Consider the following 27,859-nt stretch of genomic DNA (forward strand, 5'->3'; position numbering starts at 1 on the left):
AAATGATCCCAAAATTTGTACGGAATCACACAAGACCTCAAGTAGGCAAAGCAATCCTGAAAAAGAAAAAAAAAGCTGGAAGCATCACCATTCTGGACTTTGAGCTGTTTTACAAAGCTGCGGTCATAAAGACAGTATGGTTCTGGTGCAAGAACAGACGGGGGCATTGATGGACCCGGACAGAAGACCCAGAAATCCACCCATGACTATACGGCCAATTTATCTGTGACCAAGGAGGAAGGAATATGCAATAGAGAAAGAGTTTTCTCAACAAATGGTGTGGGGAACCTTGGACAGCCACAGGCAGAAGAATGACACCGGGCCATGTTCTTACACCACACACAGAAATAAACTCAAGATGGATCAAAGACCTAAATGTGAGACAGGAATCCATCAAAATCCTAGAGGAGAACACAGGCAGCAACCTCTGTGACCCCAGTCACAGCAACTTCTTGCTACACACGTCTCCAAAGGCAAGAGAAACAAAAGCACGAAAATGAAGTACTGGGACTTCACCAAGATCAAAAGCTTCTGCACAGCAAAAGAAAACATTTGACAAAACCAAAAGACGACTGACAGAACGGGAGAAGATACCTGAAAATGTCTTATCAGATAAAGGGCTGGTATCCAAAATCTATAAAGAACTTCTTGGACTCAACACCCAAAAAACAAATAATCCATCAACAAAGTAGGGCAGAGGACATGAACAGACACTTCTCCAAAGGAGACACACAAATGGCCAACAGACACATGAAGAAATGCCCCACATCACTCAGCATCAGGGGGACACGAGTCAAAACCACAGTGAGACACCGCCTGCACTCCCGACGACACACATGCAGCGGGAAGAAGAGGCACCCAGTGTTGTAGCAGCAGCGTCCACAGGCGCCGCGCTGCCGAAGGAGCCGCAACACCCCTCAAGAGATGGGTGGACAGAGAGGACGTGGTTCGTGCACACACGGGAGCGTTAAGCAGCCCTATAAGAATGAAATCTTGTCATCTGCAAGGACAGGAATGGAGCTAGAGACGGTAATGCGGAGTTAAGTAAGTCAGAGAAAGACAAATACAGTTTAATTTCACTTATCTGTGGAATCTGAAAAACCAAACAACAAAAATAAAAGGAACTCATCAACACAGAGAACAAACTGGTGGTTGCCGGGGTGCGGGGTGCTGGGGGGAGGTGAAGGGGACTGTCTGTTATGAAGTCAGTCTGTGTCTGCGACGGGCGGGGAATACAGTCGGTCACAGTGTGCCGATGCTGTGTGACGCAGAGGGACTCCACTCGTCCCGAGGCGCGGTGAGTGACGCGTGGACTTGGGACCCTGGCGCTCACCCAACACTGTATGGCGACTGTACTTCAGTGTAAAAATAAAAACGAGGCGAACATTTATTGAGCGTCTGCCCAGTGCCACATACCCTCCTGCCTCATGGAACCAACGCCCCTGAGAGCAGTTACAGAAGAGGAAACAACATTTCTCTGTACAAGTTACTTATCGACTCGATCTAACCCCCAGGTTTCCTAGAGAAATTCTCCCCTCCATTTGCATTATTTTCCTTGTACATCAAACATGGAAATAAGATGATTTCAAGGAAATGGCAGGTTGGAGGCATGCAAGCAGGACCTCTGGAGGGGTGGGCGGTACCTCGTGGCAGGTGTCCTTATACAGCATCCGGGCTATGTCCGCCTGCTCGCTGTCTGCTGTAATTAAAGGCAGAGATGATCTATTACCAGTCATCTAGAAACACAAGACGATCCAAAGTCATACATTTACAGCTTCTTTCAGTGATAAAGTGGCCACGTACTATTTTAAACAAAAACGTCTATTTTAAATAAAGTTCAGGCAGCAAAACAACACTTCCTGTGCAGCATTCATGGTGCTTTCCACAGAGTACTGAAGCTCCGAGTCCAAAGCAGCCTGTTTCTCCCCTTCAGAATAACAGGACATCAATCAATCAAAGTGCTTATAAAAAGTCCCTCGACTAAGTTTGCGTCTAAAACTAAGCAGTATGGCTTTCATCATTTAGTGTGCTGGAGCTTGTGGGCAATTTTATAAGCCAGAACCACATTACGAAATATTTTTGAGTTGAAACCCTCACGTTATTGCTTAGAAATCATTGAAGTATTAATGTTCTGAATTGCATTTTATCGAAGGTAATTCCTGACCCAGAATGTGAATGGTACGGGGGAAACATGCACAGACAAGAAAAACCATTCAACCTCCGTAGAAAATCACGGTGTTGTGCAGAAGCAGCTGCGCGTCCGCCTTGAACTCTTCGTAACTTCGGTACTTCCCCTCGTTCACCTTCTGCAGAGGGCGACAGGGTCTCGTGTTACACAAACGGGGTCAGAGCACGGGCGCACGGCGGGAACTTTCCAGGACGACGCTACGACCACTCCCGTGTCCCACAGCATGGAAGGGACACACGTGGGGACCCAGACAAGCCCGCCTGCAGCCGGGATCGTGGGGTCCGGCGGCCGCCCACCCCGCTCAGCGGCCAGCTGGGCTCTGCCCAACACGCGTGCCTCTCATTCTGCAGGATGGAGACCCGCTTTGATGAAGGAGAGCCCTGGCCAGGGAGCTGGCGAGACCTGAACAACACAGCCACCGTCTGTACAACACATGTGCACAAAGACTGAAAAAAGACAACCACCATCAGCCTCTGGGATGTTTTATGTCACAGAGAAGAAGATACATTTATAATTCTGAAGCGGGACCAGGAACCCAATTACAAGTAACTTTAAAATAAAGTCCTAGGTGTTCCTCTGTGCACCAAGGCAATGCGAGGGTTTCTACTGCGTTAGATGCTGCATCTGAAGGGCTCCCATCGCTTCCTGTCGATTTGCCTTTAGCTGCCACAGAAAAGGGTTATGGAGGGAATTTGAGGATTTTTTACAGGGGAGGCAAAGTGTTTGGAAGAAAGGTATAGCAAAGTTATTTAGAGGTAGTAGGGAGGCATTTTCTTATCTTGGTGCTACTTTTAGGAAATCAGCTTGAAAGTAATGTAGAATACAAAGGCCTCTAAAGAGTATCTAAGATCCCGCCGTTCTGTTGAAATCCCCGGAGACCCACTGCAGTTGTCCGTCCTTTGAGAAGGCTTGCGGGAGTCCCTGTGCGGGAGGTGCCTGCTCCTGCCTGCCGTCGACGGGTCCCAGGGCGTATTCACAAACACCAACATCGGAGCCCCAGTCTGAATTTCTGACTGCCCTGGGCTCCGGACGCCCAGGCACTGGCGTGGTCTACAGCTCCCGGGTGTCTGATACACACCCAGCATTCTCAAAGCAACTCTGTGATTTCTGATGTTGGCACCACTGTGGCATTGACTTTGGTCTGAACTGTAAGCTACCGAAGACAGAAAATCTTGTCTTCCTCCTTCTCTTCCTCACAGTGCTGCCCACTCCTGGATGGCACCTGCGCCCCCATACAGTACTGTCCGCTCCCAGACCACACCTGGACCATACCTGTGCCCGCTTACAGCGCCGTCCACTCCTGGACCGCACCTGTGCCCCCATATAGCACCGTCCGCTCCTGGATCACACCTGCACCCCCTCACAGCACCATCCACTCCTGGATGGCACCTGCACCCCCTCATAGTGCCATCCACTCCTGGACCATACCTGTGCCCCCTCACAGCACTGTCCGCTCCTGGACCACACCTGTGCTCCCATACAGTGCCATCCGCTCCTGGACCACACCTGGACCATACCTGTGCCCCCTTATAGCGCCGTCCACTCCTGGACCGCACCTGTGCCCCCTTGCAGCACCGTCCGCTCCTGGATGGCACCTGCACCCCCTCATAGTGCCGTCCACTCCTGGACCTCACCTGTGCTGCCTCATAGTGCCATCCGCTCCTGGACCACACCTGTGCTGCCTCACAGTGCCATCCGCTCCTGGACCGCACCTGGACCGCACCTGCGCCCCCTCACAGTGCCGTCCGCCCCTGGACCACACCTGGACCGCACCTGCGCCCCCTCACAGTGCCGTCCGCCCCTGGACCGCACCTGGACCGCACCTGCGCCCCCTCACAGTGCCGTCCGCCCCTGGACCGCACCTGCGCCTCCTCACAGTGCCGTCCGCCCCTGGACCGCACCTGGACCGCACCTGCGCCCCCTCACAGTGCCGTCCGCCCCTGGACCGCACCTGGACCGCACCTGCGCCCCCTCACAGTGCCGTCCGCCCCTGGACCGCACCTGGACCACACCTGCGCCCCCTCACAGCGCCATCTGCTCCATCCGCCCAGCTCGTGTGCTCTACGATTAAACAGGATCCGACTAGGTGGAGTGTGGAAGGTGCCCTCAGGGAGAGGAAGAAGCCGAGCCAGGGTGGGGCTGTGGGGGGCGAGGAAGGGCAGCTGGGGTCTTCATCGTCCTCAGGGACGTTAGGGTTTAGGAAAAGAGGCTTTGCTTGAGGACATGAAACCTGGGGGCAGGAGATGAGGTGAAAACTCCCTGTTTCGTCCCAGGCTCTACTGGCCACTTTCTAGGGAACAGCCTTCATCTACTCATCTACTGAACTACTACACCTTCAGTCCTTCCCAGCGGCCAAGGAGATTGGGAAACTTGTAAAATGACTCCAGATGATTCCTGCGGTCCCCCATAAGCTATTATGGCAACCACAAGATCTTACATTCAAAGTGACATGCCAAGTACAGAATTAGTACTTCAGCAATCCTAACTGGAAACATGTTAAAATGTTCTACTGGATTTTACTGCAACCTGTAATTACGTATTAACAAAGCCACCAAAACACCTTGGCCAGAAGAGGTAAAATTAAGCACTCTTAAGAATAGTCAAGTTTTGGGGCTCCTGGGTGGCTCAGTTGTTAAGCCTCTGCCTTTGGCTCAGGTCATGATCCCAGGGTCCTGGGATCGAGCCCCGCATCAGGCTCCCTGCTCAGTGGGGAACCTGCTTCTCCCTCTCCCACTCCCCCTGCTTATGTTCCCTCTCTCGCTGTGTCTCTCTCCGTCAAATGAATAAATAAATAAAATCTTTAAAACAAAGCAAAGCAAAACAAAACGGGAGAGTTAAGTTTTCTGATTATCATCTTCGTGTTGCTCAAGTTCAGTCTGTTAGTTCCCAGGACGCCAGTCCCAGGCACGACTGTTTCCTTGAGAGAGACGCCCGCGCAGCTGACGCTCAAGTGAGGAAAGCCCACCCAGACAGGGAGCCCCGAATCTGAGCATCACCTACGCCGGCCACACCGGCTGCTCTGACTGAGCCTCCAGGAGCTACGGTGGCCTCCCACCAGGGCCTCCCACCGGGAACACCAGGTCCGTGCACAGAGCAGCGCGGGGCCCTTTACGTTTAGGAAGAGGGTGGGCGGGCAGCCCGCAGGGAGGAAGGGCCCCGGAATCCTGTGCGGCTGGGAGCTGCGGAGTCACCTGGGAGCTCTGGGCATATGGGGAACAGGACTGAGGGCGGGCTTTACCTCCTGTATGGTGGGGACGTCAACCGCCGAGTGCACCAGCCTCCGGTACATCGGGTGCTTGCTGTCTTTGCCTTTCTTATTAAGGTCTATGGCCTGAAAGGGCAGCAGGTACATGTTTCAGACACAGCCCAAGAGAGACAGTGAAACAATTTCTAAACAACAAAATTTACCAGAAAAACATACGTGTACTGTATCATTTAAGGCAACATTTTTAGGGTTTTGATAGAAAGAACAATTATTTTGGAAAATTCCACTTCATTTTAGACGTATCCATTAAATGTTCATTTTGATAAATGTATTATAAATGTAAAAATATTAATGTTTCTACAATAAAGGAGGTACGAATATATAACAGGGAAAGACCATCTCTTCCATAAAGCGTGCTGCGAAAATTGGGTACTTTTTTTTTTTTTTAAGATTTTATTTATCTATTTGACAGGGAGAGAGTGCACAATCAGGGGAGGAGAGGCAGAGGGGGAAGCAGGCTTCACAATGAGCAGGGAGCCCGAGGCAGGGCTCCATCTGAGCCCCTGGGATCATGACCTGAGCCAAAGGCAGACACTTAATGACTGAGCCACCTAGGAGCCCCGAAATTGGACACTTTCTTACACCATATATAAACATTAACTCAAAATGGAGTAAAGACTCAAATGTGAGACCTGAAACTACATAAATCCCAGAAGAAAACACAAGCAGTAAACTTTTGCACATCAACCTAGCAATATTCTTCAGAGATATCCCCTGAGGCAAGGGAAATAAAAGCGGAAATGAACTACTGGGACTTCATCAAGATCAAAAGCTTCTGCACAGCACAGGAAACAGTCGACAAAAAAGGCAACCCATGGAACGTAACAAGGTATTTGCAAATGGTCTATCAATAAAGAGTCAGTATCCAAAATCTATCAAGAACTTTTCAAACTCAACACCCACAGAACAAATAATCCAACCAAGAAATGGGCAGAGGACATGAACAGACATTTCCGCAAAGAAGACATCCAGATGGCCGACAGACACATGAGAAAGTGCTCCACATCACTCGGCATCAGGGAAATACAAATCAAAACCACAATGAGATACCACCTCACACCAGTCAGAATGGCTAAAATTAACAAGTCAGGAAATGACAGATGCTGGCGAGGATGCGGAGAAAGGGGAGCCCCCCCTGCACTATTGCTGGGAATGCAAGCTGGTGCAGCCACTGTGGAAAACAGTATAGAGGTTCCTCGTGATGTTAACAATAGAGCTACCCTACAACTCTACAACTGCACTCCTAGGTATTTACCCCAAAGATACAGATGCCGTGAAAAGAAGGGCCATCTGTACCCCAGTGTGCACAGCAGCAACGCCCACGACAGCTAAACTGCAGAATGAGCCAAGATGTCCTTCACCAGACGGATGGATAAAGAAGAAGAGGTTTATGAACACAAAGGAATGCCACTCAGCCATCAGGAAGAACGAAATCTTTCCATTTGCAATGACATGGACAGAAGTACAGGGTGTTACACTAAGTGGAATAAGCCAATCAGAGAAAAGACACACACCAGATGACTTCACTTGTATGCGGGATCTAAAAAACCAACCAACCAACCAACCAGACTCTTAACTACAGAGAACAAACTGGTGGTTTGCAGACAGGGGGAGTGTCAGGGATGGACAGGAGTAGGTGCAAACTTCCACTTATAAAACATGTAAGTCATGAGGCGCCTGGGTGGGTCAGCGGTTAAGCATCTGCCTTCGGCTCAGGTCACGATCCCAGGGTCCTGGGATCGAGCCCCATGTCGGGTGGCCTGCTGGGCAGGAAACCTGCTTCTCCCTCTCCCTCCGCCTCTGCTTGTGTTCCCTCTCTCACTGTGTCTCTGTCAACTAAATACATAAATAACATCTTAAATAAACAAGCAGGCAGGTAGGTCATGAGGACGAACAGCAGCGCGGGGAACACAGCTGCCGTCCTCATGCTGTGCGCTTGCCCATGGTGTTGCACACCTGCCAATGATATGATATTGCTCGCCAACTACACTTCAATTAAAGATTTTGAAAAATAAAAGATGAAACAACAGAAATGTATCAGCGGAGACGAACAGTGCCGGTCTAATCTACTTCAGCTACGGAGATGCCTGATGAAACAGAACAAGCTGTTACGGACAAAGGAACTCGGGCGGCAGCGTTCTGCACCCGATGCCGCTGTCGAGGCCCCTGATGCACTCTCTGGTCAGGAAGGGACGGGACGAGTGCTCTGGGGGGTCCTGACCCCCCCCGGAGGACTTACCCGCTCCTTCATGCGGGAAACGATGAACCGCAAATATGTGCTCATCTCCTGTTTATTTGTGTTTTTCTTCTTGATGCTCTGTTAAAAACAGAAAAGGCCAGATATAAAATGTGATTATTTACAGGTCTGTATTCATGTAAAAGACTTATATAAAAGATACAGTATGCAAACATTGTATTCAAATCTGCACTGTTTCCAATGTGTTTGACACAACAAAATCCTAAACGTGCATAGCATTTAATGTGACAGTAGAACGGAAACAGGTTCTATTTGACGTAATACCTTATAGAATTATGTATTTTTTTCTTGATATTTAGAACTTCAACCATTTTCAGATACAACGAATGATGATGTAATAATGACATGATGTAGAATCACTTATTTTATCAAAAAAAAAAAAAGAGAGAGAGAGAGAGAGAGAAGAAAAGTTGGCCGAAACCCTTTAGGGAACATTTTAAATTAGTAATATTGAAGGGTGAATTCTGACATACACAATTCCTCTAAAAGGTTATTAAAGTCCATGTCACCTGTGAGTTCTGTACAGCACAGCTGCACACCTGCTTATCTGTTTTCAAGGGTGACGGGGTCTGTTCAGTAGTAACCCCGATTTCTATCAGCCTGACCTGAAGAGCTAATTAGGTTCTTCAATTTATGTCTCCGAAAATCTAAATTCATGCAAAGAGAAAAAGACGGGACTCTCCCTTTCATGTCATTTCTAGACAGCACACAAACAAAGAAGAATGTCCCACTTCCTCCGTCGAGGCTGAGGCCTCCCAGCAGCCCCCGCTCTATGGAGGCCGTCCCGCGCGGCTGACTCGTGTGGACAGCACGTCCCGGCTGCCGTCACCCGCGGGCCCCCAGAGGACGGGTCCCTGCTGACTGGAGCCACCGCTCCCAAAGGGCTGTCCGTGCCGGAAGTCACCCTAACACGGTGGCGGACTGGAGGCAGGAGCCAACATTCCCCAAGCAACTGAGTCTTCGCTGGGGCGTGTGAACGGGTCACCCACACACACAACACCGAACCACCTGAACAGGAAACGGACAACTGCCTTCTTTCCTGGACATGTGGCTTCATGCATGTCCTGTTTCAAGTGGTCCCTTCCCGGGGCGCCTGGCTGGCTCAGTCGGAAGAACATGCAACGTGGGATCCTGGGGTCATGGTTCGTGCCCCACGATGCATGCAGAAATGACTTAAGTAAAATTCATAAAAACCGTGAACAATAACCCTGACCGCTTCTTTCCACCTCTCACCTGGACTCTGGTACAATCACTGCTTCTGCCGCGCTGGGCTGCCGTGTGACCCGTGCACGCGGTGTCTGATCGATGCCTGGCACAGAGCAGTTGTGCAGGTCTGTCCACATCCAGAGACACCGGTGAACTTCCGGGAAACACGGCTGGGCTTCCAGCCCAGCAAGCACAGCCCAGTGACCAGCAAGCCCACACGTGATCACACCAGGAATCCGCGATCTCTGAGGGAAGGGCCCTGTGCTCTCTGCTCACTCACAAGCCCGCTTGATCCTCAGGTGGCTGGGACACGTGACCGAGACGGAGCAGCCCGGTCAGGTTTGGAGCTGACCACACGAGGACACTTCCTGGACTCCAGGTTTAGAGTCTTGGGGGCGGGGGCAGGGGCAACTCTGCGGTACCTTGTGGATTCTCATTTTTCACAAGACCCCCAGCAACACGCGGGAACTACCAGGGGCTGCCCCCCAAAGCCAGCACACAGAGAAAGACGTCGGTGTGCGGCTGTGCGCACACAGGGGAGTATGTGGGGCTCTCAGGGCACGGGAAACATGGCCAGCTATTCCTGATCCTGGACAAACGTTCTGGCAACATGGACGTCCTCCCACGCACTGCTCTCTGCAGAGGTGAGACCCGCGGACGTCAGAACCGGAGAAGGGGTAAAAGGCCAAGACCGCTGCTCTGCCCCCCTTACTCTCCCCTGCGGGAGACCCGCACTCTCTCTTACGCTCCCCTGCGGGAGACCCACACTCTCTTGCAACAGAGGAGAGCGCAAGCAAGGCTCCCGGCTACATGCTCTATCATGTCAACTCCCAAATAGTTCGGATGTGCTACTAAAACTGCAGACCGTAGGTATCCGTCTGATCAATAAATCATGAATCTGTGTAGATGCAAATAAAACATCAACCTGTTAACAGGTTACGTGTCCTGTAATTCCATCCGTGGGGTTAAGGGTGTTTTAATAGGTGAGGTACAATTTACGGGAAGTACACAAGCAACACGTCACGCAGCGAAGCGTGATTTCCAGGCCCAACACGTACTATGCCCAACCTTCCCTTGAGGAGGCAGAGCAGGAAGGCTCTCCTCTCTGAGCCTTCTAAACACCTCCAGCCCGACCCGGGGGGCCCTCGAGGGAGGGGTGGAGAGATTGGGGACCAGCTGCCCTCTCCCAGCGACTGGGGATTCCACATTTGTGCAGGAAGATGGTTTTTCTCTCTGTGCTCAACATCGACCCGTGCAGTACTTCACTCTTCATCTGACTAACACCTCTTCTTTGTTCGTTTAGAGACGGAGAAAATAAATCGATTCAAACACCTGTCAGGGGCGCCAGGGGGGCTCCATCGGTGAAGCATCTGCCTTCGCCTCAGGTCATGATCTTGGGGGCCCGGGACTGAGCCCCGCATCAGACTCTGCTCAGCAGGGAGCCTGCTTCTCCTCCTCTGCTCCCCCCCCACTGCTTGTGCTCTCTCAAATATGCAAAATCTTAAGGAAAAAAAAAAAAAAGCCCAGCACCCGCCCCCAAACCCTTCTGAGGACGAACATGGGTTCTCCTGCAGATGTCCAGACGACAGGGTTCTGTGCCCAGACCTCGGCTCCCTGGGCCCTCCCAGGGGGTGGCGAGTGCCTGCTTCTCGGACCCGCTTCCCAGCGGTGGGCCTCAATGCGGGAGCTCACGCCAACAAGAGACCCTGCATGCGTGCGGCCTCTCCCCCCAGTTTCTGAAGACCAAGCGTTCGCCGTAAGATGCCTGCACACTTGCTAAGCTGGTGGGCTTGCTCTCTGGCCCCTCCCTGTTGTAACTCAGAGCTTTACGGTTTGACCGAGGAAACGCCTCCCGTCAGGACGGCACCGCGACACGCGAGATCTCGTAGTGACAGTCGAACTGTTTCAACTGTGCCAGTTCTGCCAAACCAAGACACTGAAAGTGGCTTGAGAAAAAGCCACTTGAACAGAAATTAAAGGAGCAGCTTCTCAGGTAAATGCTACTCTGTCTGTAACATAACTAAGCAGATTGCTCTTAAAAGCAAGGTCAGAAAAATAAAACTAAAGCTTTCAGACATCTGCAGCGCATTCCAGACCCAACTCTTCCTCAGGCTTCGCAGACCCATATCCATTCTCTCCTTGCAGGCCGCAGGCGCCCTCAGGAAAGGCCTCTCCGCAGCCAGCGAGTTCCCGTAACTTCACATCGGCACAGAGGGACAACTCTGGTCAGTGTCTACAAATAATCGGGAGAGCCTCGGCATCACGTGGCCAAAGTTGCTGTAACCGTTTTCGGAGGACAATGATCACGCGGCTGCAGGTGTGTTACAAACATGTGAGACTCGAGCGAGAAGCTCTCAAACACACGACAGCTGACCGACAGGCTGCTTTCCTCATGGGGAAAATAATGGACAATCTTAAACATCCTCTTGAGCCAGGGATGAGTCGGGGACTCTCGCCACTGTCACCAGAAGTGCCGGTCTGAGCCAACCAGAAGAGGCTCGGTGCGCGCCACAGAGAAAACTCGAGTCCGGTAATTCAGCCACACTCAGGACCTCATGGTGGTTTTGGCTCAAAGAAGGGATGAGTAACTTTGGATCCCCAGCTTATTACTGACAAGATGCCCACGTACCGTGACAGGAACGAATACTCAGGACTGAATGGTCTGGAATTTTCAACGTTCTTTGGAGACCCAGATTTTCAGCTGCAGAAACGTATCTTAGCAAAAAACGAACTTGTGGAAACAGCATCTCAGCACAACTAGTACCCAAGTGGAACCAGTGTGCGATCAGAGGTCCAGGGGTCTTCTCCTTGGACTCCAGATCTGTGCTGCTAGAGCTGAGCAAATCCAAGCCCCCCAGCCTACGATTATACAAGACAAGGACGTCACACTCTCCTGGGGGTCCCCAATATCCAGACTATTTTTCCTGCCATAGGGTCAGATGAGCAGTTGACAAACCTCCCCTGTGAAGGGCCAGGCAGTCTATAGCTTGGGCTCAGAGGACAACCGGTAGGTGTCTGTCTGCACCACTCAACTCCGCTTACACACTGAAAAAGCAGTAACCCTCTGGGATACTGAAGTCTGAATTTCTTAGGATTTTCACACGTCACAAAATACTTGCCCTCTCTTTGATTTTTCTTTGACCATTTAAAACTATAAAACCCATTCTAACCTCATGAATAGGACACAAGCTGGCGGTAGTCTGCCAAACCCTGGACAGACTGTGTTCTGTGGAAACAGGGTTCCCAAGGGTCCAGCTCAGCCAGTGTCTGCCAAGGCCTTGTACAGTATGTGCACACAGTAAGCGCTCAATGAATACTAGCAGAGGAACCGCTGGTCGACGTTATGACTGTGTTGCCTGCTGGACAGAACATCCCACACGGCTGAGCTCAAGCACACGAAATCCCCCCCCCCCGCCCCCCCCCGCGGGACGCGGGACTCGGAGCTGGTTGCCGGCCGCGGCCACTCGAAGCCGTTGTGTTCAGGGCGGGTGTATCAGCCGCCTCACGGCCCTCCAACCTCGGAGGCCCCCGGCGTGCGTGAGATCACCGGGCCACCGGCCGGGCATTCCCAGGCCCCACGGCTGTGCGCCCCACAGCACCCCGGCCACTGTGACACCAGGGGCCTCTCGTGTCCCTGCAGGAGGAGCACATCCGCGCCCAAGTCCCCGCAGCACGCGCGGAACCGGCGCCCTCGACGAGTCCCTGGGGCCACAGCACAGAGGGTCCCGGGGCATGTCCTCTGCACCGACACTGCCGATGTCGCCCTGCGAGACCCGGCGCCTGCAGCACGACACAGCCCCAGGGCGCGACACGGTCCCGAGAGTCCGAACTCAGAGGAAGCGCGGGGGTCTGGGAGCCGAGCAGCAGGGCTGGCCTGGGGCGAGGGGAGAGGGGCGAGGGGCGAGGGGCCCGGAGCCGGCTGCGTCCGTCCACACCCCGGTCCCGGGAGCCCCTGACCGGCCGCCACCTTCTAGGACAGTTTTCTGAAAATGCACCTGCACTCGCGCTTTGTCACCCCCACCCACGCTGGCGTAGCCTCCCCGCCGCACGGGGCGGGGTGGGGGGGTCGGAGGGGGTGTACGGGGCGGGGGGTGCACGGGGCGGGGGTGGACGGGACGGGGCGGGGGGGTGCACGGGGCGGGGTGGGGGGGTTCGGAGGGGGTGGACGGGGCGGGGGGTGGACGGGAGGGGGTGGGGGGGTCGGAGGGGGTTCACGGGGCGGGGGGTGGACGGGGCGGGGTGGACAGGGCAGTGGGTGCACGGGGCGGGGGTGCACGGGGCGGGGATGCACGGGGCGGGGGGTGGACGGGGCGGGGGGTGCACGGGGCGGGGATGCACGGGGCCGGGGGTGGACGGGGCGGGGGGTGCACGGGGCGGGGGGTGCACGGGGCGGGGTGGACAGGGCGGGGGGTGCACGGGGCGGGGGGTGCACGGGGCGGGGGTGCACGGGGCGGGGGGTGCACGGGGCGGGGGGTGCACGGGGCGGGGTTGCCCCGTGGGCGGCAGCGCGCGCACAGTTCACCCCCCACCCCGCCCGTGCAAGTGCAGCGCACTCCGGCGCGGGTCCCCGGCCCCGTCAGCCCGTCCTTGTCAGGACTTACGGGGGCTTCAAGTTTCAAAGCCTCCGCACGCTGCCCCGGCTGTGCTGCCCCGGCTGTGCCGTCCTGGCCACCGGCGGACGCTGGCGTCCGGGGGGTGACTGCGGCGGACCCGGGAGGCAAACCCGACTGCGTGCACGCGGCTCCGGAGCAGGGAAGTGGCCGGGGGTCCCCACCGCGGGGTCCGCGCATCTCCCGGCCTGGGGTGCTACGCCCGCCGCGTCTGCGCCAGTGTCCCGGGGGCGCCTCCTTCCCCGTCCGGGTCGCCGAGTCCTGCCCACCGAGTCCAGCCGCGGCGCAGGTGACCGGGCGGCCCCGCATCGCAGAGAAGCGGGTCAGTCCCCCCCCACCCCCCCGCCGGGCCACGAGCCCACACGGACGCGGCTGCGCCACCAGCCCGGGGAGCTCAGCCGCTGAGCGTCTGCCTTCGGCTCAGGTCGGGGTCCCGGGGTCCCAGCCGGGCAGGAGCCTGCCTCCCCCTCCCCCCGCCCCTCCCCCGCTCAGGCTCAGACGGACAGACAGACAATGCAGAGAAGAACAAACTGCCCGCCGGGGAGCGGGGCGCGGGCCGCCCGGAGGTCCCCCCGCCAGCAGGACACGCCTGGGCGGGCACCCGGGCACCCGGCTCCTCAGCGCCGCCACAGAGCCTGGGGGACAGGCAGGACGGACACACTCAGGGCCGTGCCGCGGGACAGCGGTCCCCCCCGTGCAGCGGGAGACCGGGATGCGGGAGACGCGGCGGGTCTGCCCGGCGGACGGGCCCGCCCAGCGGACGGGCCTCCCCGGCGGACGGGCCTCCCCGCTCTCCTCCGAGGGACGTTAGCGTCCGTGTTTCCGGTCGGGGACCAGCATCTCTCTCGCCGCTTCACGGGCCTGTCACAGGGGTGCCACCTGCCCCTCCCCCGTCGCCGCCGGACCGCAGCGGGAACCGTGCCCACTGCGCGGCGCGTCGGTACTGGACACCCCAGCCGAGCGCGGCGGCGTCTACACGAAGGGGCGTTCCGCTGCTGTGCAAGCCAGACCCACCGTTTTCTCCTGATCCCTCGGAGTAAAAAGGAAAAGCTCTGATTCGATGAAAATGACCTTATTCACAAAAGATGCACCAGGAACAACGAATACTCCACCACCCAAAACTCCTCACACCCATACCCAAGCTTTCCGTGATGTTACATTCATCATGAGAACATAATGTGGAAAACGTGTGGTTCTCTTTCTTGCTTGGGTCCAGGTCAGATGCTATACCCAACTGTAAAACCCTCTGGCTTTAGTAATGCTCCCATCACGTGTTCCTGGAGTCAAGCTTCCTAAAAGATTGGTTCAGACAAAAATTACTTTTTAAAAATAATTTTTTTTGTTAATATAAAAATGGCATGATCCAGCTTTAAAAACTGTAAAATATATTTGGCTCATGTTCACTTTCTTTTTTTGTTTTTATTTACAGAGAGAGACAGCGAGAGCAGAAAACACAGCGGGGCAGTGGGAGGGGGAAACAGGGTTCCCGCTGAGCAGAGAGCCAGTACGGGCTCGATTCCAGGTCCCTGGGATCATGACCTGAGCCGAAGGCAGACGCTTAATGACTGAGCCACCCAGGTGCCCCTTATTTTTTAATACTATGACTGTCTACCATACAACAAATAAATAAAAACAAAAAGCCTCTACTTCTATTTAAAAATCAAATCTCCATTCCAAATTTGTTAATATGGCTGAAAACCTGACTTAACTACATTCAGGGTGAAAATATTCACAACTTTCTCACATTAACTGAGAAACAGACCAGAAAGCAAAGGCAGTCAGTCTCGTGGTCAACACACTGCAGGGAGTACATGTTTTCCAAGTAGTTACCTTTTTTTTTTTTTTTAAGATTTTATGTATCTATTTGACAGAAAAAGATCACAAGTAGGCAGAGCAGCAGGCCGACAAAGAGGGGGAAGTAGGCTCCCCGCTGAGCAGAGAGCCCGATGCGGGGCTCGATCCCAGGACCCTGAGATCATGACCTGAGCCGAAGGCAGAGACTTTAACCCACTGAGCCACTCAGGCGCCCTAGAAGTATTTTCATTTAGCATTTTGTTTTACTTCATTCTGAACATTAAATGAGTGACCTCCCTACTTTGGGAATTAAAAAAAAAAACTTGTACTACCCACGCAGCAAAAAGAATGAAAAGCGGATTCAGCAGTCCATCTCCATCTCCAGTTTCAAGAACTAGCTTTCGTCAGGATTGTGGCTTTAGCCCCCTCAGCAAGCACAAATCACATTGCAAGTGACACCCCCAGAGCTCAGTGACGTCCACAAGCTGGGGCCAACCCATCAAACTCCAGGTGGCCCCTCATGGCCATGGAGTCCTGGTTTAGTTTTAGTTCAAGTAGCGAGATGCTTTCATTTTCATTATCTGCCAAACAGAAATCCAGGTTGTGGGCCCCCTAAGGCCTGTGCAAGTGCCCAGTGCCTCCGTGGGGCAGTGGAGACAGAGCTCTGCATGCCCCCCAGAGAGGTCTGTACCCCCTCCAGAGACCTCTGATCCCAGAGAGAGGACTTCACCCCCACAGAGAGGTCTCCCCTCCGGCTCGGAGAGGTCGGTCCCCCACCCCCCACCCGAGCGTGCGAGGCAGCACGCAGCGACCTCAGCAGTGGCCCGGGACTCGACAGCGCATTACTCCGCCCATACGCTACAGAGCATTCAGGAAGTTACCAGACATGATCCTGCTATTCCCAGCAGGAGCACAGCCAGAGAGCACGGAGCGCACACACACACGGGCAAGTACACACCGGCACGCACACACAGGCACGCAGGTGCACATGTACACACGAGTGCACATACCAGACACATGCACAAAGAAACCCCTGGTCCCACATCCATGTGCACACGAAACACACACACACACAGAGACACCCACACAGGGACACAAACGCACACAGGCACACAGACTCGTGCACACGCACAGGCCTGCCCTCCATGACCAACGCATCAAAGGATACGCTGACGTTGTGATCCGGCAACTATATAAAAACGAAGCAATGTTGAAATGAGACATCCATTTGTATCCTATCACACTGGTGACAGAACACGGAAAACACTTTCATGTTGGTATAAACAGGTATAATCTTCCGAAGGGCAATCTGGTGATTTTTATCATGAATTAAAATGTGCCTATCTGTTAACTTTATGAATTCCACTTTAATAAATTTATCCTGTGAAGGTGATCAAACAGAATTACATAAATACATGTTACTTTTAAGTGTCTCTTTTTAAAAAACACGATTGACTATACTGTGTTTTAAAGACTTATCTTTTGGGCAGATAAAATCTTAAAAGCTACTTTCACTTAAAAGTTATGATCTTCTCATTTTTGTCATGAAAAATTCATGGCTATTTTGGGAATATAAAATTCAAATACACTTGACTACAACAAGATACAAACTTCATTTGCGTACAGAAATAAATTAAAGCGAGAAGAGTGCTCCCAAGAGTGGGAGTGTTAGCACGGTTCTGGGCTCGGCAGGACGTGGCCCGACAGGTGGACTTCAGCGCGATACTGCTGGTCAGACAGGACCATGGGGCTGATGGAAATGTGCACCAGCAGGGAATAAACTATGGCTCAGGGACAGTGCTGGATACACACCGGTTACATGAAGTCATGTGTGTGAAGTCACAGATTCGGGACAAACGGACGGACACATGCACACACGCTTGTGCTCACGCACATGGAGAGAGGTCTGGGAGGACATGCACCTGCTGTGTCCTGGTACTTCTGGAAATGTTATTTTTTCTTTATCCTCCCCTAAATTACTTGGATTTTTTAAGGTAACTGTAAAAGAAATAATTTTAAATCCTCCCTTTTTTTTTCCCTAATGAATGAGAGTTCCCTTTAAGAGTGTAAAACAGTATGTTACTAGAATTTTTTTCAAAGCAAAATGCTAACGTCACATTCAGAGGCTACTTTACAAGAACAGTCTACCCTGTCTGTACATTTAAATTATTAGAAAGGCAGACATTCAAAAGAAATATCCTCAAAATTGTAAGATTCCTGAGATTTATTATGAATGTTAATACAATTATTTTAAATACAGAAAACTTTCTATCATCGCCCTCTTAAAATATCTGGAAATGGTCAGAGACATGCGTTAAATCTGCTTGAATAGTTAACCACTGGCTGAAACCAATTCTTAGTGACATTTTCAATGCTGTCAGGGACAGATTACATAGAAATAAAAATCTCCCGATCGCTCTAAGATACCAGAAATATTCACGTTTAGGTAGTAATGGACGGCTGTCACTACTGCTCCAACCTGCACCGAAAACTGGCTTTGGGCGTCTTCTCTTCAAAATTCCTCATGAGTGTATCTAGTCAATCTGTGCTCTTTCTAAACACTAATGCAGGAGACTGGGGAGTGACGTTCTCATCTGCAACCCTGTTCTTCGTCCCAGTCTCCACCCTCTCCATTCATTAAGAGCAAGAACATTTAGGGCGCCTGGGTGGCTCAGTGGGTTAAGCCTCTGCCTTCAGCTCGGGTCATGATCTCAGGGTCCTGGGATCGAGCCCCGCATCGGGCTCTCTGCTCAGCGGGGATCCTGCGTCCTCCTCTCTCTCTGCCTGCCTCTCTGCCTGCTTGTGATTTCTCTCTGTCAAATAAATAAAATATTTAAGAAAAAAAAAAAGAGCAAGAACATTTAAATCTGCTCGGTTACTTTCGTATTAGATCGCAAAAATGGTTTTATCTGAAGTTTTGACACTGTTTAAAAAAACAAATCAACCACAAGCCTTCCCTTAAAGATACTTAAAATCCCCTCAAAATTTCAAGGTTATTATGACTCCTTCTCCCTGGAAAGAACTGTTAATACATATCTTTCTCTTAAATGTAACAAAACAACAGAATAGATCCTACACAGAAATAACTATTTCTTTAGGCCTTTTAAAGCTCAAAATAAAACTCACCATCCCCAACCCAACACAGGCATTTTGAGCCTCCCCAGAGCGGCCCCCAGCCTAAGAAACAAGTGTGGAGTCACGAGTGTTTACTGACTCAGCATCCCTGCCTCAAGTTCAAGCCTCTCACGATGTGGGCAAGTACAGACGGACAAAGATGAAAGGGCAACCAAAGGACAGACAGACAGACAGATGGGGTACACTGAGCTCCACTGTGGCTACCACGTCTGGCCCGGTAACCGGGCCTACCAAACTACCATGTTTGGCCCAGTTACTGTGGCCCAGTAACTCTGTGAAATTAAAAAAAAACCCATCTGGCCTACAAAGCAGAGCAAACACACGTGGAAAATGGGACCTGACAACTTGACAGTGAAATCCTATGAAAGTAACCTTAGACATTTTCTTCAAAGGTATAATTGTTCAATTTCCACTCAGGAATATAAAATATCCACAACAAAGTTTAATGCGTCTTCAAAAACCGCAGTGTTTTTGATCAGTCTGTACTATGACAGCTGTGGCCATAAGGACACCTGGACATCAGGAATTGCACTTTCGGAAGGTCAGAGTCCCTCCCATCTGCTCAGCAACCCACCTCTTTGTATTTTTACTACCTTAATGCCCTTGTTCTTAAGGTTTCATTAATACCTTACTTTGAGTGTTAACTGTTACCAGGAAACAAATATTTGCTTTTTTAAATGCACAATCCAAATCCATAAAAATAAAGTATTATGCAGTTCCCCTACCCCCAATTAAACTAATTTCACGGAGACATCATAAATTCTCGTAGACATCAAAGAGGAGGTCTACAGCTTGAGGCTTGATACTGATACATGCAGATTTAGGGATTCATCGATGACCTAGCATTTAGGCATCTGATTGTGAATCATCATTACACACCCTATTGATAACGCCACCCTAATGGTTGCCCGTATGCCTACTGAGCGTGTACAGGGGTGCTGGTGAGGTGAAGTATACTAAGAAAATACAAAGTTACTAAGACAATATTAGAAGCTCATTATGCTGGCAGGAAAGTTAGGACCAACACTGAAGAAGGGAAAAATTATTAAGATACAACTTTTTTACATTATAAACGAATATTTAACTCAAGTAATACAAAGTATATTCAGAAACTGAGCCCACAAGTAATCTGGGCAACTTGCATGGTTCCAAATATGGATCATAGCAATTATAAATACACAAACAATAGAGGGTGCAATAAAATAACCTTTTACTAATCACCGTCAACACCGTATGCGACGTACGATGCAGGCGTCACACACCACTTGTACGCACACACACCACGTTTTACAACCAACAAGCACAGCCAGGTGTACTTTTCACTGGGGAAATAACAGGAATGAAGATAATTGTGGAAAGTCCCTATTTTTCCTGCCAGACTATTTCATTTTGCTTTAAGTAATTAGAAAGCTTTATATACAACTGTCCCGTCCCTCCGCCCTCCAAATAAAACACAAAGCAAGGAATAAACTAACCCATGATATGACAAAAAATAAAGGCGACATTACATGGATATAAATGGGAAGTAGATACAAAGTGTTTCCAACAATGTGCCTTTTGCTGGCTGTGATTCCTGAGTGGACAGATTGGACCGAACCTGGTGTGGGAGACTATTCCTTGATTTCCAAAGGCTAGCCATGACAGGAGCCACACAATCCAGAGGCAAGTGTAACGTAAGGGAAGAAAGTGTATTTTTATGTGACTGGAACATTTTACAGTCCATACCCTGAGTATGTCAGGTGTTTTGGGGTATGCACTGACCAGTGCTGTGTTCATTTACCATTATTTCGGCAGATAACCCCCACCCTCCAGTCCGTCATCCATTCACCTGGCATGCCCACCTGGGGGATCTTGCACAGCTATTATCAGTGAATTCCAACCCTCTGACCAGCACATGAAAGCTCATAGGTACTCACCCTGCATACTGGGCACTGCCAGTGACTACTGCTGTCTCTAAGCCTGTACTCATCAGACAAACACTTGGAATGATACACACGAAAACACAGGTCACATATCAACACCTCTCCAGGCAAATGGCATTCAAAACAATACCAGTCATGATTTTCTGTTTCCCAGTCCTACAAAAAATACAAAATAATTTCGTATGACATTTTGTCAATATCTGCAATGACTAAGAACAAAATTGAAACTAAAGTCCATCAGAAGTTAGGCATTAAAAACAATTTTAGACATTTACTGTGTTAAAACAAGAGGGAAAAAAATACCTAGAAATTTGCTTCTTTAAATTTAAAATTTCTTTCCTAAACAGTATTAATATTCAGAATATTTTAAGGTGATCTGATAGTAAAACCAGCCCAAATGAAGTAAGTCCAGAGCCAATCCCAGTTCTAATATTAGCTTTCATTTTTTTATATATAATCTATGGAATAATCTCTTCAATAAACTGAAGACCCCAAACCAGCACCTACAGCTTAGTATTTCAAATAAACCAACCTCTGTTGCGTTCTGCATTTTAAACAAAATACAGTAAGTACTTAGCACACTGTGGGAACAGAGAGAATAGTAGTAAATGGTGATGCTCACTAGTCTCCTCTTCTCATCCATGGTTTGGATGCTTTATTGAAAATAACATTAATCAGAATGTCCATGTTCTGACAGTTGTCAAATTTTCAGGGTCTGTTAAATTTGGAAAAATAAATTGAAAATGTGAAACTAAAGGTTTAATCACATTCTCCAAAGGACAATACCATAAAGAAACAAAAAAGGAAGTAGGCTCCTTTCCTTAGTGGGACTATCCCCGTAAATGAACGAGCGTTAAGGGCAGGTGCTCTCATGCATTTTCTGTTACACTCTGTGTGTGAACAGCCAATGCCACTAAACTAGGAACAGGAAGATACTACAGTTGTCTTGGTTTAGCACTAATTCATTAACTCCTCATAAATATCACTCTTAGCTTTTAACAAAATACCTGTGTTAAGAGTGACGGATTAACTCGACCTTCCTCTGTCGATGTGGTTAATAAAGGGCTAAGGGTCGAGCCCACACGTAGTACAACCCAGGCCACTTGCAAGGGGGATCCTGAAGTTCTAGGCTTATGTTCCGCCACCATTTTTCTTCTCATAAGTCATTGCCTACGGTTTGCTTCTGGGGTTGGGCAACTTTCTGGTGTCCTCTCAGGTCAGTCACTCCCCCAATACGCAGGCTTCAGCGTGGGACTTGTCTAGGGAACAATGGCTCCTCCGGCACCGAATCTGCACCTATCCCTGCTTGACCTCACGAGGGGCCTACTGGTCACTCCTTCAAGCGAGAAAGTTCCCAGGTTCAAGTCTTCTTACCCATATTCAGAGTCAAGGCTAGAGTATGTTACCAAATTCTGCAAAAATGTAAATTTTGTTTGCTTTTTATTAGAAAAAGTGGTCTTTACCAACCAAAGTAATAAAAAAGCATGACCATTTCTGGTTACTTGGTGCAGATTTGCTGCAAACTTACTCTGATGAAGGGATTTCAGGCATATTACTTAAAAAAAATGGTAAGATATTGATTTGACATTTGACCCTAATATGCGCATGGCAGAAGGAACACAGCTCACGGAGCTGGACGCAACACGTGCATGTGGGCGCCTGGCCATGACAATGGTCACGGGGGGCACCCATCTCACGGGGCTCAGGTGGGAAGCTGCAATTCAGCTGTTACAAGTTTTGTCTCATAAATCGTCGATTTTATAGGGTTCAGTAAGGGTAACACACTTTGGTCTATTTTTAATTAACAGAACTCTTTCCCAGTCTGAAACAAAGTCTTTCAGAATATTTTCTTCAAAGCTGTTCAGAAACATCTTAAAGGGTTTCAATGGCTTATATTTGACTCATTACAAACAGAGACTGCCATCCTTCAGCATTTGGATTTTTTTTGACATTAATTCACCTAACTGTAATCCTCAAAACGGGAGCTCGGAGCGTCAAGACAAGGCCCACAGCTCAGGTCTCCCGAGTGCCTCCTGCCCTCTTCCGACCCACCCCTTTCCATCCCAGCAGGACACAAAGAGGAAAGCGGCTCTCTCTGAACCAGAGTGCGTAATGCTAGACCTAGTGTCTTACAACTGCAGGAATGAAGGCGTAACTCCAGTCGAGGCAAAGGAGAGAGACGTGTGGATACCTGGCGATGCGGCAGCCGCGCACGTGCCGCTCCCTCCCTAGAACAGCAGCAGCCGCTCACCTGGACCACGCAGAAGTCAAGTTCGAAAGTTACTAATTTTGAATCCAGGAAACGTCGTTATGGGTATGAATGACGTAAGGTGTTTGTAACAGGCAGAGCTGCCTGCCGTTTGTCTTCCAGGAGACACAATCCACCGGTACAGGACTTCAGAAATACTCGATGTGTGTCAAGGGCTACGTGTGCATTTTCACTGGATTTCACCCGTGTCAGCCACTACTCTAGACAGAGCCTGATCGACAGTACCGTATGAGAAATGACAGTCCAATACTTCCAGAAAGTTTTAAAAATGCAAACCTACTAGCATAAAATCCAAGTCTAGAAGCAGTGTAAAGACAGTATGATTTTAATGAGTAATCCTAGCAAGAATAAACTAAGAGAGCCTAAAAAAAGATGGAAATGTTTACCCAAAAAAGGCAGAATTAAAAAGTAAAATAACATAGTACAAAATCAGTTCGCCTTGTTTGGGGCTGCTGTCCTGGAGAAAGGCTGCATACTATAGGCCTTTCAAAATAAAAACAAAACAATCTTGGTCTCTCTACCACAACCTTGCTCATTATCAGGCCATACACAGAGCTAAAGGGATTTTGCACACAAACTATTATTTGTCACACAACTTACATGACGTTGTAGATGATACCAACTCATTATCTACAACTGCGCTAATCATCAGTGAAAAGACAACGGCATGCAAACTCAAGGGTCATCCCTAGTTTAAGAGGAAGCTTAGACACTAACACAAAAGCTACAAATGGACAAAGAGAAAATTCAGAGAGAATTCATGTACCATAAAACCTACAGTGATGCTACGAAAACATTTTACTGAAATTTGGTGCCATTATAAATTTGCACAAGACTATGAATGTAAGTCCTTTCGATCTGAAAGTGGTTCGAGGCTAGATTTTTTTCAAAAACTTGGGAGTCATGAACGTGAACGAGGTAAGCTCAGCACTTGGCCGTGGTGTGAGGTTCACACAGGCTGTCTTCAGAACCCGGGAGGAAAGAGTCCACCGCCTAGAAACAGCCTGCTGACCTCCATCCGTCACCACAGACGGCATTTGCTTAAGACCCTGGAGCTACACTGGCTCAAATCCCGGCTACGGCCTTCATGGGCTCTGTGATCTGGGCACAGTCTTAACTTCTCTGGGTATCATTTTCCATCTGTAAAATGAAAAAAATAGTAGCGCCTCATTTACTGGGTTTTTGTAAGGATGAAAGGAGTTGCTATGCTCAGTAAGTGCTAGCTGGTTCCCGAGACCTCCCGCTGCAGTGCAGAACCCACTTAAGGACAAGTCACATAACTATGTTGCGTTTGCAGGAACACACATGCGAGTTTCCTTCTCAGGACTTCAAGTTCCTGGTGACAGCGGACACGGTATTTCTGTGAGTAGAGAGAGCAAGACACATCGCTGACTGAGGGCTTGCTGGGAGAGCTGTGGCTGTAACCAGGCCTCCCGAACTATGATACACACTCAGGACTTTCAAAAGAGATTCTAATAAAGTCATTCCCTACTTACATGTAATGAGCAGATAAATCTCATTTGATCAAATATGTGTTTGATGTGGTATTTAACATACATACAATGCAAAATTAGTTAATCATTGAGAGCTAAGAATTTGGTGATTAAAAATATCCAGTCATTTTACGTATTATGTATTAAAATAAAACTATGATAACTGTGCTTAGAGAACTAGAATTTAGACAGGAGGGAAAAAAAGGAACCACACACACACACACACACACACACACACACACACACACAACCAGTCATTCAAAGCTGAACGGAATATAACAGAATAGCACGACCCAAAATGCTCTACTGGAGAGAAGGGAAATTCTTTACCAAATCAAGAATAACTCCCAGGTGCGGCACAGTGAGAATACACATAGAACCGTAGTTAAATCGGTTTCTAGTTAATTAATAATCACAGACACTTACTACTTCACTTCGTAAATAAGTGATTTTGTACATCTTTGCATCTGAGACACGTAATGGGTCTTTGGAAGAAATGTGTAGCTCTGCACACAATTAGCATAAATGTAATAAAATATATTTCACTTAAAAAACATCAAAGGTGGGGCGCCTGGGTGGCTCAGTGGGTTAAGCCTCTGCCTTCGGCTCAGGTCATGATCCCAGGGTCCTGGGATCGAGCCCCGCATCGGGCTCTCTGCTCGGCAGGAAGCCTGCTTCCTCCTCTCTCTCTGCCTGCCTCTCTGCCTACTTATAATCTCTGTCAAATAAATAAATAAATTCTTTAAAAAAAAAAAAAAATCAAAGGTATCCAATGAGCTTGAAGTTTTGCACTCAGGGTACCTAAAACATATGATGAATTTATGACAACTAAACCACAAAAATGCAAAGATCTAAATTTAAACATTTCTCAGTTCAATACTGGTATTTACGAAGCAGGCTGAGACGGTCGAGCTGCCTGAATTCAGCAGCTTCTCTTCATACATTTTCAAGAGCAAATCAAGAGAACGCTTCTCGCCATGGCCGTGCAACGGTGTCACTTCTGAAGGAAAAGACACAGATGCAACCCTCTCTTCTCTAAAGGATGAGAACGTAACAAGTTTCTGGAAGTATGTAAACCACCACTGCTTTCAGACTGGTCATTCTGAATGTGGAGAAACAGAATGACGGGCAAGTGTCTATCTTGCCCCTTTGCAAATTAGGACCAAATTCCGTGTATCCCCAGGAGAACACGTGATCCCTTCAAAGAAACCACAAAATGTGTATTTTCATTAATTATGCTTCTTTATAAAGTGTTAAGACCTTAAATACATGGGAAACAGCAAAAAATAAAGAATTCTATCTTTTTACCCAGGCCTCCTTTGAAAGCAGCATGAGATCCTGCTTATCGGCAGGCCCAGCTGGATTCCGTGAGAAGCCCCGGGACTGAAGCAGGCATGGTAGCTGGGACCTGAGCTCTGGCGCGCACCTGAGGCAGCTGCAGAAAACTGGCCGAGGGCTCCAAGCGACAGTGCCGGGGTCCCGGGGCAGCTGCCCTACAAACACACTGATCTTGAAATAGCAGTAATGGGAAAGAAGAAACGAGACTCGAGTCCAGATCTGGGAGATGAGTAAGCCGCACAGTTTCATAGTGCATGTCACAGTCATGCCGCTTGTCAACCTCGACACTGGTACCCAAATCACTCAGTGTCAGATCAAACTTAACGATGGGGCCGAGTCACAGCTCTGCACCAGGCACCATGAAGGAAGTGGGAAGTCGGGAAAACAGACAGCGTTACAACCACCTCAGCATCAAAGCGCAACCTTGGTGTTTTACCTGCACACCACCCCTAGCTCAAGGCTACCTGCCTTACTAGACGGCACTGCATTCTTCTAGAAGACCTTCCAAATCTCTAGCGAGCGCCTTCTGCGCTAAAAGTTGAAGTCTGAGCAATTAACGTGATGACTGCAAAGGGAGCTACTAAATGCCAAATTCGGCCCAGCAAATGCTAACACTCTGCCCAAGATACAGGTTTCTCAAGATGTGACGACCACACGTGGACTGAAGGAGCGTGTCTCATGCATATTTCTCCAGCAGGAGCAGACGATGGAGCCGTCTAGAACGGGCAGCACTGCTTTGAAAATCAGAAGAAAAAAGCCTGGATGTAAAGAAACGCTGAACAGTGAGGTAGCACAAGCTTTCACTCTGTGTCTGGGTCTCTTGGCCTTGGCTCAGATAATTCTGAAAGCTCTGAGAACCGCCTCTAGCAGAATTACTTGGATCCTATGAATGAGTATTCATGACATACAGACCTGGAAGAGAACTGTACAAAATCTCCAGGAGTGTCTCCCAGGTTCAACAAGATTGTCATTTTAAAATTGGCTGGTGCAGATAACTTTGCTGCTTTGCTGACTAGTATTTAAGCAAACCATTAAAAAAATTGAGAGTGGCCTCATTTTTAATAATTGTGGTTTTCCTTCTGCTTTCTCAAACGGACATACTTAAAGTATCCCCAGGAAGATGCTTATCTACTGCCTACTTTGTGTCAGAGTTTCTCCCGGTGAACCACCACTTGGGCAGAAATCGTTCCAGTCCGGCAGAAGGAGCCTCAGCACAAAGGAGGCCAGTCTTTGTCTTACACAGGCTTCCTCTTCAACAGATTATACGTAATTATTTCTGGACTTATTGTTAGCATTACGCATGTATTACATGATTGCCGGGTTTCATAAAAATAATGTCTAAGATACGCATATCTTTCAATTGTGTCGGTTTTTAAAAAGCAGCTTTGGGAGAAAAGGCAGCCACGGTGGAGTACAAGTGGGACCCGACGGGCTGTCCGCTCAGGGGCAAGGGAGGGGCACTGGGACCACCATCCCCGTCCCACCATAATGGCAGTAAAGACAAGCCCAAGCTCTGGGCTAACACAGGGAGCTCAGGCGTGCGCTGCAGGGACTCACCCAGGGGAATCCGCTTTTCCCCACCTCTGAGCTGTAACTCCTACTTTTAGAGATTAAAGAAGAGCTTTACCACTCATTTTTCACATGACAGAACTTCCTGAGTAAAGAATATTTTAACTTCAGGACGTCTCAGGGGCTCAGTCATTAAGTGTCTGCCTTCGGCTCAGGTCCTGATCCCAGGGTCCTGTCATCCAGCCCCGCATCGGGCTCCCTGCTCAGTGGGGAGCCTGCTTCTCCCTCTCCCTCTGCCTGCCCCTCCCCCACTCTCTCGCAAACAAATAAATATTAAAAAAAAAAAAATCCTTTAACTTCCAATCAAAGGTTTAAAAAGCAGTAAGTAAAAAATCTTACGCCTTTCCTTCCCAGAGCCGTATGTATCTGCTTGACTTCTCTCGACAGTGAGTCAGAAAGTCAACAGTCAACAAGATGAATAACACGTCTTTCAATTTAAGAACTCGATGTTCAGAGAATCGTACGTACAGGTGGGGAGGTAGGAAGGAGGGCCCAGACTCCAACACTGGCCCACCAACACCTCCGTGCGAGTCAGAGCAGGGCCCTCCCCTGGCGCTGGCTTCCCTAAGGAGATGCGGTTGCCGCGCGTGCTGCTGGCGGTGGGGGCTGAGCGCACCTTCCTGAGTTGTGCAGGTCAGAACAGCTCGGTACACAGTGGCCTGCATGCCAGGCCACACCTGAGCTCTGTGTCCTTCTAGGGGACTCAGTGCATGAACACAGCAGCCTGACAGCACTGGGAGCCTGGGCTAACCCAGTCAGGGCTCTGGGAATCACACACAGTCTCATCACTCCATAGCTGGTCCTTAAACTGTG

At 49.7% G+C, this 27,859-nt stretch overlaps 1 protein-coding gene across 9 annotated transcripts in view; it reads right to left on the reverse strand.

Annotated features, from left to right (window-relative positions):
* The window catches only part of ZMYND11 (zinc finger MYND-type containing 11), a 125,250-nt gene that overhangs the window by 17,574 nt on the left and 79,817 nt on the right, over nt 1-27,859 (reverse strand). For 4 of the 9 annotated variants that reach the window (XM_080810390.1, XM_080810388.1, XM_080810389.1 and 1 more), the window contains exons 4-8: nt 20,372-20,533; nt 7,693-7,770; nt 5,427-5,519; nt 2,219-2,306; nt 1,644-1,699 (exon numbers count right to left, since the gene is read on the reverse strand). In XM_080810390.1, the coding sequence (XP_080666516.1) occupies nt 1,644-1,699; nt 2,219-2,306; nt 5,427-5,519; nt 7,693-7,770; nt 20,372-20,533 (477 nt within the window). The remainder of the gene's footprint in view (nt 1-1,643; nt 1,700-2,218; nt 2,307-5,426; nt 5,520-7,692; nt 7,771-20,371; nt 20,534-27,859) is intronic. The other 5 variants (XM_080810394.1, XM_080810393.1, XM_080810395.1 and 2 more) reach the window with 3 other exon arrangements.

This window comes from Martes martes (assembly GCF_963455335.1).
Source record: "Martes martes genome assembly, chromosome: 8".
In the NCBI taxonomy this organism is placed as follows: domain Eukaryota; kingdom Metazoa; phylum Chordata; class Mammalia; order Carnivora; family Mustelidae; genus Martes; species Martes martes.